The sequence below is a fragment of the Meles meles genome, chromosome 15 (assembly GCF_922984935.1).
Source record: "Meles meles chromosome 15, mMelMel3.1 paternal haplotype, whole genome shotgun sequence".
NCBI classification, from domain to species: Eukaryota; Metazoa; Chordata; class Mammalia; order Carnivora; family Mustelidae; genus Meles; species Meles meles.
In genome coordinates, this window is record NC_060080.1 from 53,154,142 (window position 1) to 53,172,049 (window position 17,908).

Genomic DNA, 17,908 nt, shown 5'->3' on the forward strand with positions numbered 1-17,908 from the left:
TGATTTAATAGTAGCACCTAACATTTACTGAGCCCACATTATTTACTAGGCCCTGTGCTTTCGTATCTTTTTTTTTCTCTTTTTATTTTTTTGAGATTTTATTTATTTGTTTCACAGAAAGATCATGAGTAGGCAGAGAGGCGGACAGAGAGAGAAAGGAGGAAGCAGGCACCCCGCTGAGTGGAGAGCCCAATGCGGGGCTTGATCCCAGGACCCTGGGATCACGACCTGAGCCAGAGGCAGAGGCTTAACCCACTGAGCCACCCAGGCACCCCATCATATCTTATTTCATAAAATCCTCTGAGGAGATTCTATTCCTCTCTCCATTGTACAGATCAAGAAACTGAGGTGTAGAGAAATTAATTAATTTGCCAAGTACACACATAGACATATGCAGAGCTGGGATTTGATCCAGGGCCCTTAATGCTTTCCAGTACCTGGATTCTTAGCCACAAGGCTGTATGGTGGAGCCAGCTCCCTGGGTGACAGCTTTGGGCTTCTACTAAGTTATTTACCACTCCACCCATCCCCTCAATAATTATTAATTTTCCCTCTTTGCCTCAAATCTATCTACTCCCAATATTGAGAAAATGCAAGGCAGATCTCCATGGCAGATCTGGGAGGTTTCTGAAAGAGAGGATATAGGAGATGGGAACTCACGTTTGTTGAGCACCTACTGTGTGCTAGGCCCTCTGGAGAACACTTCCAGCCACAGTGGTTTTCATCCACTCAGCGAATCAGAAATCCAGGTGCTGGGTCCATCTCCATTTTTGTCTCATCTTGTCTCTTAAGCTTTGGCCTTCTCATCCTAGTCTGGTCTAGCCTTAGGACATGATCCTTCTGTTTCATGAAGGAGGAAAATGCTTCCTCAGAAGGACATGGGTGTGCGCGGAGTGAAATATGTTTAGAAGTTGGGAGCATCAGTCTGCCTTGCGGTCGCCGATATAGGATCACTGCCTGGCAGAAGCAGGGCTGGCAGCCAATAAACCTCATCTGCCCAAAAACCCTGGGTCAGCGTTCACAGGCCTTTCCTAAAGCCTCATGGCCTCTTTCTCCTGTCTCATAGCTTGGCTTCTTGACCAGGTAGATGACCTGCCACCCATATGTGAAGAGCAGTCCCAAATTTGGTGACCTAGCTTCCAAGTTGGGTTTCCATACTTCCTCAATTCTTTTTTTTTTTTTTGTAATTTTTATTTATTTGACAGAAAGAGACACAGCGAGAGAGGGAACACAAGCAGTGGGAGAGGGAGAGGGAGAAGCAGGCTTCCTGACAAGGAGGGAGCCCGATGCAGGGCTCAATCCCGGGACCCTGGGATCATGACCCAAGCAGAAGACAGACGCTTAACCGGCTGACCCAACCAGGTGCCCCATACTTCCTCAATTCTAAGGTTCACATTTTCCCTACATATCAGCATCTCTGAAATTTGGATGTGTCTTCCAGTTAATGGTGACGTACAATTACAACTGGCAGTGGTTTTCCTCTTCTAGTAATACCTAAAAACAGCATATCAATCAGTGTTGTCTTAGATTTGAAGAAATGCAGTGATGCCAATGTTTATTTTCACCCCTCACTGTCAAATCAATACCTGGGCTTGTATCTTTCTGCCTTCACTTGAGGCCTGACTCAAAAGTCTTCCCTGTGCTCGTCTGTATGACTAGCTTCCCTTGTCATTTCTTCAAGCAGGAGGTATCCTGGGAGTGAAGCTGACTGAGTTTCCAGGACCTGATATTGCCATAATGCTTATCTTTCATTCCCTTCTTCCTAAATCTTATCAGTAGTTTTATGGGATCTCAGGAAATTATGAAGCAGGAGGTCATATTTTAAGATTTGTGGATTCACCTATTTATGTCCTCAAGTCTGATGTTAAGAGACCCATTGCCTAGAAATGAGTTTGATTGCAGGAGTACTCATTTTATAACCTAGATGCAGGATTGGGTTGTTTTCCTTGATAATTGTCCTTTTATATCTTTGATCTTATGCGAACTGATTATTAAAGTAATTGCTGTGGTCCGCTAGTACAGAAATTGCCACATGGTATTAAAATTCACCATTCATTGTATGTACACCGCATCTGTTTCCAGCAAACCTGTGGTTTCCTCATCACCTTTTGCTAGGAACTATTTTCCCTATGTATGGTATCTTAGGGGATTTGATTTCATCTTATTTGAGAATAAAGGGAAGGAAAAAGCAATTAGAACTGTCTTGAGAAACAGCACTTCAGAGGAATACAGATGATCTGGAAGACTTGAAAGAAGCACGTGCTTCTTGTAATAATCTGCTATAGGAATCACAAGAAAAATGTCGGAACATGACTTGGTTTCCTCTGTACAGTACAAAAAGACACAGCTTATAAGAAACAGGAGAGGATAGCCACAGGAGAGGACAGCCTAGCCTGAAGGGGCTGAGGGGAAACTGGACATAAGGGGAAGTGTGCCACAGATAATATGTCCCATGCTATCATGAGAAGCACACTCGTTCACTGAATTAACATTGGTGAAGTGGGAAATAATGACAAACTATCAGAATGCAAGTGTCAATAATAAGACTAATGAGAGGAAAAATGAAAAATTTAGAGAACAGAGATTTGGCATGTGGATAACTGGTGATCCTGAAGGAGACATCAGAATTAAGTTAATAGAAGACTATCTTGAAGTTAAAAAGAAAAAAAAAAAAGATGACTGTGTTGTTCAGGGTAGGCTGTCTGCTGTAAGAGCAAGCTCAGCATCTCCAATCAGATGCTCAGTGGGCTACCTTCAGGGACACCATGGCTCCTTCCATTTGGTGGCTGCACTGTCCCGAAGGGCCCCAGAATTTCTACAGGACCCTTTGCATCCAGGAGAGAGGCAAGAAGGCATTTCTGCCCTTAGTGGCCTGGGTTACAGGTGATGGACATCACTTCTGCTTATAACCCATTGACTTAGTTCCACATGGCCCTTTCGAGAAGAAAGAGGCAGGGGGCTGGGAAATTGGGTACTCAGGAAGAAGAGCAGTGGGTTTGGTGAGCACATGGCATTGTCCTTGATGCAAACACACACACACACACACACACACACACACACACACAAAGAGAAGTTGAAATTGTTCCTCCCTTAACATCTTCACAGTAAAATCCAAGCCGTATAGAATCACCGGGAGGATCACAGAGCGGAGAAGGTCAAACAGCATGCATCCTGGTTTGTTTCCATCTTTGTGCTGACACTCTGTGACAGTCTGAACCCCACTTCTCAGGCTTTGGGGATATCTCTGCGTGGATATCCAGAGGCCAGTAGAGTTTCCCATGTGAGCCTTTAGACCCTCCCACCCTTTACCACGTTTTCTTACATCCCTTCTTCCTGGGCCTGTGAAGTCTTCTTTCCCACACCCCAACTCAGCAAGGCCCGAGGGTCAGTGTGGTTGTGAATTTTTATAGCTTCTTTTGTCCGGAGTGGGGTGAGATGGTGTCAGATTCCTTTCTAGTTCTAGATGCAAGGTGTTCTTATAATTTTCTCTTTCGCCCAGTTAGGGAAATGCTGCCGACACAACAGTTCTGACCTGAATGTGCTAAAAGAGCATTTGTTTTCACCTCTGTGGCCTAGGATGCACTTTATTCTACTAGACATAGAAGGACACGTCATCCCGTAGCTGTTTCCTAGATTTCTCGGCTGGAAATGGGGCTGGCGGGCAAGGGTCGTCCTGCCACGTGGTTCATCGGGTTACGTTTCACCTTCCTACTGACGAACAAAATGTTCTCAGATTAGGTCAAAAAGAGAACCCACTGTTTTATGTTTGAACTTGACCGAGGTGAAGCTTTTCAAAATACAGTATCTTTTGGTCTTCGGTGCAGTCTTGCCAGAAGTGAAAGGGAAAGCTGACTGCTTAGAAGTATCTGTGACTGGATTCTAGGACAGCCTGAGGTGTGGAACAGTGAATCCGGGGAATGTCTGTTCAATTAGACAGTCTTTTTGATGAGCTTTTATCCACAGAGTGTACAAGTTTGGCTGACCTTTTCACGGAAGGGACTGAGTATTTAAGGCTGAACCCGGCCTTCCTACTACCTCAGCATAGCCTCTGCATCACCAGGGTTTCCTGACTCCCCCTCTCTTTTCCCTTCATTGAAGCCATGGTCTTATGATTGGTGGCAGAGATATCCAACAAGTGGATTAAAGCTTAACGCTGGAGACTCAAGGTTGGGGCCTCCCTGGAACCCCATGGTTCATGAGCCTCCACCAGAGCTCTGTGCCTCCATTACTGTAGTGATCTCTCTATGGTCCACCCCTTGCCCCAGCTCCATCGTGGGCCTTTTGAGAACAGGGATTGTGAATTAGACTCTTTGGTGTCCCCATGCCGGATATCGGAATGAGAATTATCCTTTAAGTGGCTGGCTTCTTCCTTGAGGTTTCTTCAAAGAATATGAATCCTGGACCTCGGGCTTTAGCTATCTGCTGATTTCCATTCCCCACCTTCCTACCAGTTCTCTTGCATCTGCTCACCTTCATGTGATGCAGGGAAGGAAAGGTTGGTGAAGTGGCAAGCGAGACCAGGCTCTGGAACCAGATAGGTTCAAACTAGGCTCCGCCCTTGAATAGCTCTGTAGCCCCAACCAGGTCACTCCATTTCCTGGAGCCTCCAGTTCCACGCAGGAAAGCCAGTGCGGTAAGCCCTGCACTACCGTGCTGAGAAGGGTCCAGCACACCCCTACCCGTCTGGGTTTAACAGCCCAAATTTTGTTGATTGAATAATGGCTTCCTTCAAGATCTAACCCAGAACTTTGGTCCTCATAAATGTGGATCCTGCTGTAAGGGGATGGGGTGACCGGGTGACAGGCATGAAGGAAGGCACGTGATGTGAGGAGCACTGAGTGTTCTATGCAACTGATGATTAACTGAACTCTACCTCTGAAACTAATGATATGCTCTTTGTTGGCTAATTGAATTTAAATAAAAAAATAAATGTAGACCCAGGGTTTCTGGTCTCTGGTTCTGGAAACATTGAATACATACATTTATTTTCAGTTTCCTTGTGTGTGTATGACTATACAGGAATACTTATATATATGTGTATATGTAGGATATACATATATACAGACAAGAAACTGAAAATAAATGTATATATTCACTATATCTATAAATATATATACAGGAAACTGAAAAAAACATATATCAAGAGAGAGAGAGAGAAATATACAGATATACACCATCATTTCAGAGGTGGTCTTAAATGAATGTGTTCAATGCTTATTATACACACACACAGTTTTATTTGTATTCATATTTTTCACCTTAATATGACTGTGGGCCTCTCTACCAGGCGGGAACCAAATCTCACTTCTTTTGGAAATCTTTCTGCTCATGCCCAACTCCAGTACTTGCTTTACTCTTGAGCATGAGTAGATACTCAACAAATAATTGTGCTTGTCCAGTGAGAGGGAATGGGACTGATTTTAAGTGGTGAGAGAAAGGCCTGGGTCCATTCATTCCATAGCAGTGCAATTTCTGGATAATACAAGAATGAGAAAAAAGTACCTACCAACCATTAGGTCTGGGGTCTTTTAGTAGAAGGCTTTTAAAACTCACTGGAATTTCTGGGAAAGGATGCATCAAGGATGCTCAGAAATGAGCACTTCTTAGACCTGCAGCAGTCCAGGGGTTAATGGATTCCTCCTGCCCAGGGGTTCCAGAGATGGATGGGGGGAGACTGTACCATTTCTCTCCTTCCTCCTTCTCCCTTTCTTCTTTTAAACTATTTTTGTCCTAAATGGTCACAGACGTTGATACCTCAAGTAGGACTTGGGAAATTCGGAAACGTGTGAAGAAGCTCATGATAGGCTTCCCCCAGAATCCCGCCCTGCAGAGGCGGGAGCTTTCTCTTTATCTGAATACACCAGGCAGGGCGTGGTCCAACCTCTTGTTCAGCAGGTTCCCTTTACTCTGCAAAGTAACAGCAAGGCCGCAACTGTCTCCTCTCTCCCTTCTGGAAGTCTGTGGGATCGGTGAGCGTGGGTTCTGACTTCAAGTCTAAGGCTTGGAGCAGACACTGTGCTGAGGGGCCGGGGGCTGGAGGCCAGGGGCTTTCCAAGGCTGGCACCACCCCGGGGGGAGGCCATGCCTATGGCGGTGGTGGGGGTAGCCAAGAGCAATCGCTTGCAGCATCTTTCCATTTTGGGCTCAGTGTGCTCAGACTGTCCGTTCCTGTAGGGACATCTCCCACTGGCGGGGCAGGAGATATGCACCTGCCTCTCTTAGGTGCACATGGAGCTTCAACAGCTTCTAATAAAAAGTCTCACAATGTGGGCATCTGTTACCCTCCTTCTAGACCTTCTGTTCCATTTATAGCTGCTAGGAATGACCCATAGAAATAGAATTTTATACTCCAGTGATTACATATACCTGGTCTTCAGTGGGACAGGGAGGAAAATGACTTGTGACTGAGGGATGATTTGCATTCCCCAGCTGCTTCTGAGGAGGGTGAATCCCAGCTGGAGTATTTCCTGAGTAGGGGTCAAGGGTGTGAGGATGCAAACTGGAGATCCTGAGAGGGAGCCACAGGGCTCCCCTGAGCAAAGAGTTGAGGGTCTTGGGGCAGGGGCAGAGGAGGGGTTGCTGGAGGGAAGAGGTGAACGAGACAGATAAGGGGACACAGGGACCAAAGGGGTTGCAGCTGATGGCATGTGGGATCTATTGTTTTCTCCTCTGTCTCCCCACAATCAGTGTTATATTGTGAAGTTTGGATTTGTTTATTTAAGAGTTGTATTCGATTGCTGGAATTCTGCTTCCAAATAGGCAAGAAGAATGGCTGCCAGAGAGGGCCCAGCCATTTGGGGGTCATACAACAAAAGGATATTTTGTTTTAAAGGAGGAGATTTGGGCACTAAGGAACCTGCCATGCTTACCTCTACCAACATTTGGCACCTTACAAGGAACTGTGTCCCCACATAGTATCATGAGCTCCCCTAGGGCCTCTCTCCCCTCTGGGACCCCGGGGCTGCTTTGCAGAACCTGCCCAACTTGCAATGCCCTGTTACTAGAGATCCATTCAGCATCTACCTGGCACCAGGTCTTATGGCAGAGCATGAGGAACAGAGGAGTGCCACAGACACAGGCCCTGCCTGCTAGGAGCTCATGGTAATAGTCTGTTGCTGTCAGATAGTAAGTGGAACAAAGGAGGTGAGTGAAGGTGATGTGAGAGCCAAAGGGACAGGGGTGTAGGTGGGAGGCTTCCAGGAGGAGAGGACAACCTGAACGGAAGGGAGAAGGAAAAGAGGAAAGTGTTCTCTGGGCAGAGATCAGCATGGACAAAGGCACAGAGGTAGGAACCAGCCTGGTGCCTTCCAGGTCCTGTAAATAGCCCCAGAATACCCATGAGAGGCGGGCACTGAGATACTCATGGGGCTTTGTGTGCCAGGGTGGGGGCGGGCACTGAGATACTCATGGGGCTTTGTGTGCCAGGTAAGAGTCAGGATAGCATTCTACAGGGTGGCAATCCTCAAGAGGAAGGAGGTGGGCAAAGAGAAAAGGGAGGGACCCCTCCCTGTCCCCCATTCTCTGATTGGGGATGGATGGGTTTGAATTTCCAGCATGTAGCATGTGTTTGGTTTGAAAAAGCAAATTGAGAATTAAAACTTTATATTTGATAAATGTAAAAAGGATAGCTGTCACGATCTAAATTTGACTGAGTTTTGGCTAGAGGAGCAGGAATTGGGAGAAAGAAAGTGAAGGAATACTCTCCAGGTGATGGGAGCCTCAGGTGGGATTTTAGCAGGGTGGTGACAGGCATGGGCACTTCTAGAACAATAACTCTGGCCACTGAATGGATGGTGGATATGAGAGAGGAAAGACTGTGCACAGACCATGAAAGGGATGGAGAGATGGCAGGCATGATTCAGGGCCTTGTGTTCTGGGTAGGGAGATATTTAGTGGGCAGAAAACCAGAGAACTTGGTGACAGAGAATGTGCAAGAAAGGGAGGAGTCAGGCTGCATTCTACAACCCTTGGTGGGACGTGTCCCACCAACCCTTGCTGGGTAGTGTCAGGGAGTGGGGACTAGCTAGGGGAACTGAGAAGTCAGTTTTAAGTGGCTGTGGAACATCTGACTGAGCAAAGGTCCTTGAGCATCTGTGACTTGTCCATCTTCACACTCTAGTGGGCGACCATCTAGGGCTGGGATCCTATGTCCAACCCTTCCCACCTTGCAGCCCAGCTTGACTGAACATGGAGATAAGGAACAGGTGGCCCGGAGATGTTAGGCCTCCCAGGAGGTGTCAAGCACCCTGGGGGTGGGTGCTGCTCTTCTCATGATATCAAGTAGCCCTTGCTTCTTAGCTCTGCCCCAGGGGTGTGAATGGTTGGAAGGTAGGTTCTTGAAACACATGCTGGGGAAACCAAAGGCTGAATGGATGGTGATGCCAGCCTCGACACTGCAGCAGGTACAGCCTCACACCGGGGGCCCCTGAGGTCCACCCAGGATGACAGCTCAACTCCAGTTGCTAGACCCTTTGGAGTGGCCCTGGCATCATGCCTCTTTCTCATTAAGAATTGGTGCCTGTCCTGGCCCTGCTTAGCCTGATTGTACAATCAGAGATCTGATAGTTTTGGTACCACAGGGGAATGCTTTACAACATTTGCCTATGACACCTCTTAGACATGTTTTCATTTTAATCAGGGGATAATACTGTAACCCAAGGAATGAAACTCTAATAGTGGAATTTCAACACCAGTAGAGACTGGGATGGAAATTATTGTGTTCACTGTATACTTATACTGTATACTGGGGAACAGAAGCTTGTCTTCTTACAAAATGGCACAGGACACTTCTGGGGGCAAAATATTAGCTCTTTCCCTAGACACAAGAAATAGCTCAGACTCTGAAAATCCAAATCTTAGCAAGCTATGGCCATGAGACAACCTCATATTTCTGTGGCACAGGCTGCTGGGGAAGGGGAAGAAGCTGGTGCTTCAGGTAAGACAACTTACGAGGCTGCAGGATTAGTCCTTAGGGGACAGCAGTGGTCACCCCTTAGAAGAACAGCACCCACGGGTATGTCAGTAAACCCTGCATAGAGCTAGCCAGCCCTGGGAAGGAGGACTCCATTTCCTGTTGGTGGGCATTGGACAGAAACAGCATGAGGTTGTGCCTGTGACCCTGTTCTAGCTAAAAATAAGACTAATGGGAGGAGGACCCCAGCTGACAGCTGGATGTGCAGAGCATAGAGAAGAGGTTATGGAAGCAGCTGCCAGGTCCCTGACTAGAGATGAGCATCAGGACTGGGCTCAGGCTATCCTGGCTGGGCTGAGAAAGAAGCTGTGCCTCAGTGGGCATGCAGTATCCTGGCCTTGCTCAGCCACACCATACCGACCATGATGGGTTCTCTCTGCCCCTCCGTGGGAAGTCCAGTCTTTCCAGATGCTCCGCTGTGGGTAGCACTGGATCAGGGATGGAGCTGAACTGGCCAGTGTGGAAGGATGGGCGGGGACTGGCCCCAGAGCCACGTGGCAATAGGAGTTGGTGTCCAGGATGCTGCTGGCCCTGGGGGAGGCAGGCCTCCTTACTCTGAGCAACAGAGTTCCCCAAATGGAAAACCAACTCTTGTGGTTTTTGTTTGTTTAAATATTTTAACAATTAACCCTTTGAAGACCTTGAGCCCCAGGATTTTTAGAGTAGTAACTCAACCCTGTTTGTAAGGTACGAATGCTTGGTGAAATTGTCTTGAATCCAACTGATGGCCTGTGTACCTCTAAAACCCTCCCACTGTCCTGGGGTGTGATATCCTTCAGGCAGCTTCTGCTTCTGCTTCTTCAGCTCTCCGAAACTCTCTCATACTGGTGTCTGTGAGTTGAGTAGCAACTAGTGAAATACTGGGGGGTGGTATCAGGAAGGGGTCATAATGCCTTCCAGCCTGGCAGGTGGAACCCCTGTGGGCTCACGCAGGAGTTCCACATCCTGCTTGCTCCACTGTGGAGAGCAGCTTCTCTCCTCAGGTCCTCGAAGCCAGGACTCTGAAGAGATTTTCCAATTCCTCTCTTTGAAAAGAATTTTGGTCCTACTCATAAAGATAACGAAGATTTCTGCACCTTTCATAGACATAATTTGTTTTTAAAATACAATTTCATTTCTAGTTTATTTTTTAGAATTTCTCAGCAGTCCTGAAAATAAATCAGCACGTAATGGTACTGCAAAACCAGGGTGAGGAGCCCTGGTGGTGCACACAAAGACCCTAACGTTTGTTGTTTGTGTCTCTCAGCTTCCATCCAGATGTTTGAAATCCAGTAGATGCGGTCGGCGTCCCTGAGAACGAAGCAGGGTGCACGGGCCGAGCACTGAGAAGCAGCAGCCTGGGACAAGGCTGGTCCAGCCTCCCGGTAATTTGTCGGCCGTTTTTGGTGATGGTGGGGGGGGGGGTGAGGCACACTTGTTGTTTGGGTCCCTCTCACAAGGATGAGCTTCCAGTCACCAGCAGGATTAGGGGAGTCACTGCCATGGGTTCCCCCAATCCTGCTGACTTGTGGAGCTACCATGGGATCTGAAGGACTTTAGAAGGTGGTAGGGCAACCCCCTGCGGGGGCAGAAGCCCTTCTACAGCATCCTGGAGTCACCTGACTCTGAGGAGAGAGTGCACCGCCTGCTTTGGCCGCCTGGCCCACCTTCCCGTTCCTGAGCAGCTCCTTCTGGTGCAAAGCTGTCCATTGCACCCTCCACTGAATCCTTTCTATCTCTTGTGGGCCCTGGAGGCTCTATGGAATCAGCTCAGTTCCTCTTCCACATGGCAGCCCAGCAGACATTTGGGGACAAGTGGAGTGGAGGAGTGCAGGAGGGTCTGGAGCCAGAGACAGTCCTGGTTGAGACCCTGACTCCATCATTATCTGTGTGATCTTGGGCAAGTTAGCTAACCTCTCTGCAGTGCAGTTTATCTGTAAAACAGCAACAGTGACATCTGCCCTACGAAGTAGTCCTGGGAATGAAAATAAATCATGAATAGAAGTTGCCTAGTACCGTTCCACCACCAATTCTCTGATGCAAATGTGTGTCCTACAGTTCAGCTCAATTCTGACACTGCCGAGTTAGAGGGCACACAGGTTACTACCACAAGTTAAAGGGCAAGGTCACCAATCAAACTGTCCCCACTTCAGAAGCCACAAGTAGGGTGCTCAGGCCACTGCACTCATGACTCACTAGGCTATAAATTTGAGGGTTCCCATGCTGCCCTTTAGTCGCTCACTCCGTATAACAACTCACAGAACTCACTGAAGGCACTGGAGTTGTGATTACAGTTTTAGTAGAAAGGATTCAACTCAGAAACAGCCAAACGGAAGCAATGCACAGGGCAGGGCGTGGGGAGGGTGGGGGATTAGAGCAGAGCTTCTGTGCCCCCTCTTTGTAGAATCTGGGTGCATCACCACCCCAGCATACCAATCAGGAAGCTCCTCCAAGCCTTGATATATTTTTTAATTAATTAATTTATTTTTTCAGCGTAACAGTATTCATTGTTTTTGCACAACACCCAGTGCTCCATGCAATACGTGCCCTCCCTAATACCCACCACCTGGTTCCCCCAACATCCCCCCTCCGCCCCTTCAAAACCCTCAGGTGGTTTTTCAGAGTCCATAGTTTCTCATGGTTCATCTCCCCTTCCAATTTCCCTCAACTCCCTTCTCTCCAACTCCCCATGTCCTCCATGTTATTTGTTATGCTCCACAAATAAGTGAGACCATATGATACTTGACTCTTTCTGCTTGACTTCTTTCACTCAGCATAATCACTTCCAGTCCCGTCCATGTTGCTACAAAAGTTGGGTATTCATCCTTTCTTTTTTTTTTTTTAATAAACATATAATGTATTTTTATCCCCAGGGGTACAGGTCTGTGAATCGCCAGGTTTACGCACTTCACAGCACTCACGATAGCACATACCCTCCCCAATGTCCATAACCCCCTTCCCCTCTCCCAACCCCACCTCCCCCCAACAACCCCCAGTTTGTTTTGTGAGATTAAGATTCATTTATGGTTTGTCTCCCTCCCAATCCCATCTTGTTTCATTTATTCTTCTCCTATCCACCTAATCCCCCATGTTGCATCTCCACGTCCTCATATCAGGGAGATCATATGATAGTTGTCTTTCTCCGATTGACTTATTTCACTAAGCATGATACCCTCTAGTTCCATCAAGCCTTGATATTTTTAATGGTGGACTTTATTACTATTAGGCATAATGGTTTAAAGCAACTGCCACTTGTTTGAACTCAATCTCCAGCCCCTCCCCCATCTGTCCTCCATGGTTTGTGGGGACAGGGTGCTGAAGTTCCAACCCTGTAACCATGTTCTTGGTCTTTCTTGGTGGCCAGTCCCTCCCTTGAAACATCGAAGGGCCCACCATAAGTCAACTTGTTAGCATGGATTCAGGTTCCATGAAATGAGCTCATCATGAATAACAAAAGACCTTCCTAATATTTTTTGGATACCTAAGAAATCCCAAGGTTTTTTGAAGTTTTGTGCCAGGAACTGGGGAGAACAGCCCGATACATTCTTTACGATATCAGACCTGGCCCGTCAAGCAGTGGCCTCTGACGCTCACCACTCTGCTTATCCTCTTTGTTGTGATCTCCAACTTGACATGTTCCCAGTATTTGGTCAGAGAACTAGTCATTCTCATCAGTCTCTTTCTGGATGTTCTTTTTGTTAATATAGCTCAAGATTGAATTAGTTCTTTGGACCACAACATGTAATTACAGTCATTGAGTATGTACCTGTTTACAGTTGAATCATGAGCCTCTCATTACTCGAGTTCCTAATGCTATGATAATTTCTAGCCCCTAAATGACACATAATAAGAGCAAATGCTTAATAGCACTTGATACACACCAGGCACTGTTTTAAGTACTTCACATACATTAACTCATCTATATCCTCACAACAGCCTAAAGAGGTAGCTAAATAGTTCAATCCCATTTTGTACACAGGGAAACTGAGGCACAAGAGGTTAGTAACTCGCCCAACAAAACCACACAGTGGCATAGTTAAGATTGGAACTCACCATCTTCTTTTTCCAGAGTCCATGCTTTTAACCACTAAACCACACTGCACATAACGTTGGTCACCTCTGCAACACTTTGGAAGGGAAGGAAGGAGCACTAAAGGATGCCCCTGGTTCATAGAGTCAAAGGGTGGTTTTCTCTGGGCCCCATTGTCATGGTGAGGGAGTCAGGGCTTCCATTTTCTACCCCATTCCCACTGGAGCATCTGGAGTAACTGTCTGGGGATGGGCTCTGAGAAGGGCAGGCAGGCCTAGGGGACACGGTGGTGTGGGCTCCCTGCCCAGCAGGACCTGAGCTTCTTTGTTCCTCATGTTTTAGGGAGGGAAGTGCTACTTCAGACCTTCCCAGACCCATTCCTGGGAATGCAGCCATTCCCAGAGGAAGGAAAGAAGACTTAGGCTAGAAATAGAAAAGATTTAGGCTAGAAACGTTCAGTACTGGGCTGTGCTGGCCAAAATGATCCAAATCCCAGAGAAGCTGAGGGTTCAGGGGGCTCTGGAGCTGGCGGGACCTGGAGCCATGAGAACACAGGGCATTCATCCCCATGTGCATATCCATGGTACCCATTGGGAGGTTGCTTGTTTTGTTTTTAAAATAACATCAAAGAGTGGGACTACAAAAGTGCCAAAGAGAATTAAAACAGGAGGGGCAGTGCCTCTGGAAAAATGTCTGCAGCGCTGTCTGCCCAGGAGAGTCTGGCTGGTGACTGCATGTCTGTCTAGCTCTGATGCACTCCCATTGTCTTTGTCCTTGCTGTCCCTTACCGCTGCTTATTATTGCAGGGATGAGGCTGGCCGAGAGCTTGGTGGAGGCGAAATATTCTGAACTCGCTCCATGCACAGGGGCTTGACTTGAACCTACAAGGCAAATGTCAGTAGGTCGTGTGTGTTCTTCACAGCCGCCCATTTTGGCATTTGGCTTGAGGGGTGAGGAGACAAGGATGTCGGAGGAAGGCCTCTTGCTTCAGGAAATCCAGGTCTTCCATCCTTCTGCATTTTCTACACGAATCTGTCTCTTTCCATACAGTGTAGAGCTGGAAGGGGCTCCAGAGTCTATTCTGTTCGCTCCCTCATTTAGAGATGGACAAAAGGAGACCAAAAGAGGAAAATTACTCCCTGCCGAAGCCCATGAAGCTAGAGAATGACAGAGTGAGGGTGATACTGTAGACTCTGACTCTAGCCCAGAGCTAATTCCACTGGAAATATCCCCGAAGGACTCAATCACTCTTTCTCCGCTTAGATGAAGAATCTGGCTTGAGTGTTGCTAGGTACAACTTCCACCATTCTAACAACCTCCAAATCTGTTTCAAATCTTTCTTTAGAGATTTTTTTTTCTTTTGGGTTTTTTTTTTTTTTAGCTGTCACTTCCAGAAGATGCCTCCTCCATACTCTATCACTCACAGGCAAATATTTCATCTGCAGGACCGGTAGGCATGGTGCTGGTTGGGAGACATTGGTGAGGGCATTCATAAGGAAATGATTAATTTGTGAAAGAATTAAGATGAGATGTCACAGTTTGGCAGGCTTGCCAAAGCAGGTTGTGGTGGCATTTGGAGCACTCCTGCTGTCTCAGGTCAAGTGTATGGTGGCAGGTGGTGACTGGCATTGGAGGATGGGGCCTGGACAGCCATGGGAAGTAGCAATAGTGTTAGAAGATGAGGTTTGTGCCATCTTTGGCTGGCTTGCTAAATGGCCAACATCTGGAATGGATACCATCCAACACACGGTACAACTATTAACATCTAACTAGTGGTATTTCAACTCTGGCTGCCTGTTGGAATCACCCAGGGAGCTTTTAAAAATCATGATGTCTAGGTCACACGCCAGACTAATAACATTAAACTCCCTGGTATCAGTATTTTTTAAAGTTCCCAGTGGATTGCAACATGTCCCCAAGTTTAAGAACCACTACTCTAGGCCAAGGGTTCAGGCTATTAGCTGAGGGACTCAGTACATGTGCCCTTCCTTGAATGTGCTATTTGTTGTTCTCCAAAAGGGGAAAAATAAGGAAGGAAGGAAGGAAAGAAAGAAAGAAGAAAGGAGGGAAGAAAAGGGAGAGGAGGGGGAGAGAGAAAGAGAGGAAGGCAAGGGAAGGGAAAGGAAGGGAAGGAGGAAGATATGGAGGGAGGGAGGAAAAATGAAAGAAGAGGGAAAGGAAGAAAGATCACCTAAGTGTTCTGGGCTGATGATTCCCACTTCTACCACAACCTAGTGGTTCACCCACCTCCCTCACTCAGAGACAGTGTAAGTTGGAGGGTAGAATCCCTCCATGGAAGGAGGAGGTCACAGCTCACCGACAGCAAGACTATGCTTTACTGGCTGCCAGCAAGGCCTCTTGCATAATGAACTATGGTTTGGACTAACCAAATGGGCCAAGGGGGAAGAACAGATGAGGACAAGGAGGCAGGAGTGCTCTAAGAGAACAAGAGAGCATTCCACATCCACGTGGAATGCAAATGTGAGCTCACAGAGGTAAAGTGAGGGAGGGCAGGTTAAAGATGAAAGCCATGTGTCCCGAACCCCTGTAATGCTCTTTTATTGGCATCTCTCTACTTGTATTCAAAAGCTAATTCTTGTTCAGTCAAGGCACTTGCCTTTCTTTGCTGAGAAGGGGATCACACAGCAGGGAAAAGGCTAGGGCTTTGTTAGGCTGCCCTGGGTGTCGAAGGCTCATAACCCAGATTGGAGGGCCTAGTGGTGCAGACACACAAAGGGAGACTGGTGTGGCCAAAGCCCCACAGCTGAGAGGTAGAGGCTGGAGCTGCAGCCTGCTTCTTCAGGAGGGCTCTGTAGTAAGAGAAGACATTCCTTCATCCACATCAGGCCTTGGGGGAAAAAGCATGCTTGAGTAGAAAAAATAGGGGACCCAGCCCAACTCTCCAAAGCCTCCCCTCCTCCTCATTCCAGGGATCAGGTCTAGATCTAGTATATTAGTAAGGACTGATGCCCAATACTTAGCTTCACACTACGTAGGTATGCAGCACAGAAATGATCCAAAAGGTATGCAGGTCCTGCTTGTGGGGTGGCAGTGTCAGTGCGGTGGGGTGGCCGGGGAAGGGTAGTGGGCCGGCGGGCGTGTGCCCCATTTTCACTGGGTCGGATGGTGTGTTGGCGCCCCCTATCGACGGGCAGCCGCCGGCGCCCTGCCCTCCACACCGCCGCTCGGCTCACACCCTCCTGGGAAGCCGCGGGCGGCGCGAATCCCACGAATCCAGCCCCTCCGCTGGAGGAAACTGTACTGGGACCCGCGTTCCCTCTTGCCTTCTCCGTAGGCTTCCAGGAGCGGATTGCAAGCCCACCAGGACAATGAGTGAAGAGACTGTCCCCGAGGCTGCCTCCCCGCCGCCGCCGCAGGGGCAGCAGTATCTGGACCGCTTTTCTGAGGACGACCCTGAGTACCTGCGCCTTCGCAGCCGCGCTGCGGACCTGCGGCAGGACTTCAACCTGATGGAGCAGAAGAAGCGCGTCACCATGATCCTGGAGAGCCCGGTGAGTGGGGTCCGCCCCAGGCGGGCGGGGGAGGAGGAGGAGGAGGGAGGGAGGGGAGCAGGCGGCGCCGCCCGTTCGTCTGGCTGAACCTGAAAGATAAACAACCCCTCTTCCATCCGCTCAGTGTTGCCGCAATTTTAAGCCGGCTGAGCAAGACCGGCCCTGCGTTGTGGGGGTTTCCTTCTCTCCTTGTGCACTTGTAGATGGCAAAAACCTGGTTTCTGTGCAGGCGGTTTGGCTTGGTACTGGGAGGGGGTGGGTCCGAGAGACAGGAGTCCTGCCTCAGTTTCCAGGCTTCCCCGAATTTGTAACAATGAACTAACAGGGAGATTCCTGTAAACCGGAGGCCAGCAGGGAGTGCCACGTGGAAGGCTTGGGGCCCCTGTTTTTGAACACTACAAAGAACTCACTGTTGGGGCAGTAGTGTTGACACGCATGGGACAGAGGTGAGGAGGGTCTGGAAGCCCCAGGAGATGATGAGAGTGAAGGATTCAGGGTGCTATGGGCCAGGGAAGGGAGGGCAAGGCATGAGCACCCTGCCGTGGCCCCAGACTTGAGGTCAGTTGGTATCTGCATGGCATGGAGACAGAGCTCATCCTTGAGGCTAGTGGTGCTTTGAGAAGAACAAAGCATGGACCCAGTGGACCGCTGGAGTGGGAGGGTGATGTAGGTCCTGGGCGAGGAGAGGAAGAGCAGTGTGAAAGGAGGCAATGGGAGTGTGAGGCCAGTAGAGCTGGGGGAGCCCTCAGGAAACAGTGATGATACTAGGGGCTGGGAAGCTCGGGATGGAGCTGGCATCTCCAGGTGCCTGCCAAGATGGGCTCGGCCTCGGTCCCCACTGGGCTCTGGAGAGACAGGATGTGGAGATGGGCCAAGTGTGACCCTGTTTGAGAGCACACAGTGAATGCTCAGGCTTCACAGAGGACCACTGAGGTAATAGGCCTGAGATCTCCGTGACAGGTGACGCCGTGTGAGGAGCCTGGAGGAATATGGCAGGTGCTAAAAGCTTTGGGATGATGGAAAAACTCCAGGGTGGGAGTAGGAGAGATGACAGGTGTGATGGAAGTGGCAGAGTGAGTACCAACCCAAGTTTCGGGCCTGAATGGGTAGGACTCTATTCTCAGGTAAGAAATGGGACAAAAGGAGTTCATGTTTCTTCTGTCCTTTTATAGATTGACCAACACCTGAACCACCCCCCCCCACCCTTTCCTTCTTAGTGTTCCCTGCTGCCACCTGGTGGACAGGCATGCCTTATTTACGGTCTGAAAAGCCAGGCTTAGAGTAGTAGGACCTAGAAGTGGAAGTGACAGGGAGGACAGCACATCCTTCAGTATCTGAGGAAACTGAGGTCCAGAAGGACCATAGGCATGGCTGATGGGCAGGGAAGATGGCACACTTTTTCATCCAGTTCTGCTT

General features: G+C 48.5%; 1 protein-coding gene across 2 annotated transcripts in view; it reads left to right on the forward strand.

The window, feature by feature from the left end:
* ADD2 (adducin 2) overlaps positions 1–17,908 on the forward strand; it is a 103,494-nt gene that overhangs the window by 47,469 nt on the left and 38,117 nt on the right. Inside the window, exons 2-3 of one of the 2 annotated variants that reach the window (XM_045979234.1) lie at positions 10,218–10,335; positions 16,276–16,492. In XM_045979234.1, coding sequence (XP_045835190.1) covers positions 16,310–16,492 — 183 coding nt within the window. In that variant the 5' untranslated portion in view covers positions 10,218–10,335; positions 16,276–16,309. Of the gene's footprint in view, positions 1–10,217; positions 10,336–13,941; positions 13,981–16,275; positions 16,493–17,908 lie in introns of those variants that run through there. The other variant, XM_045979235.1, reaches the window with a different exon arrangement.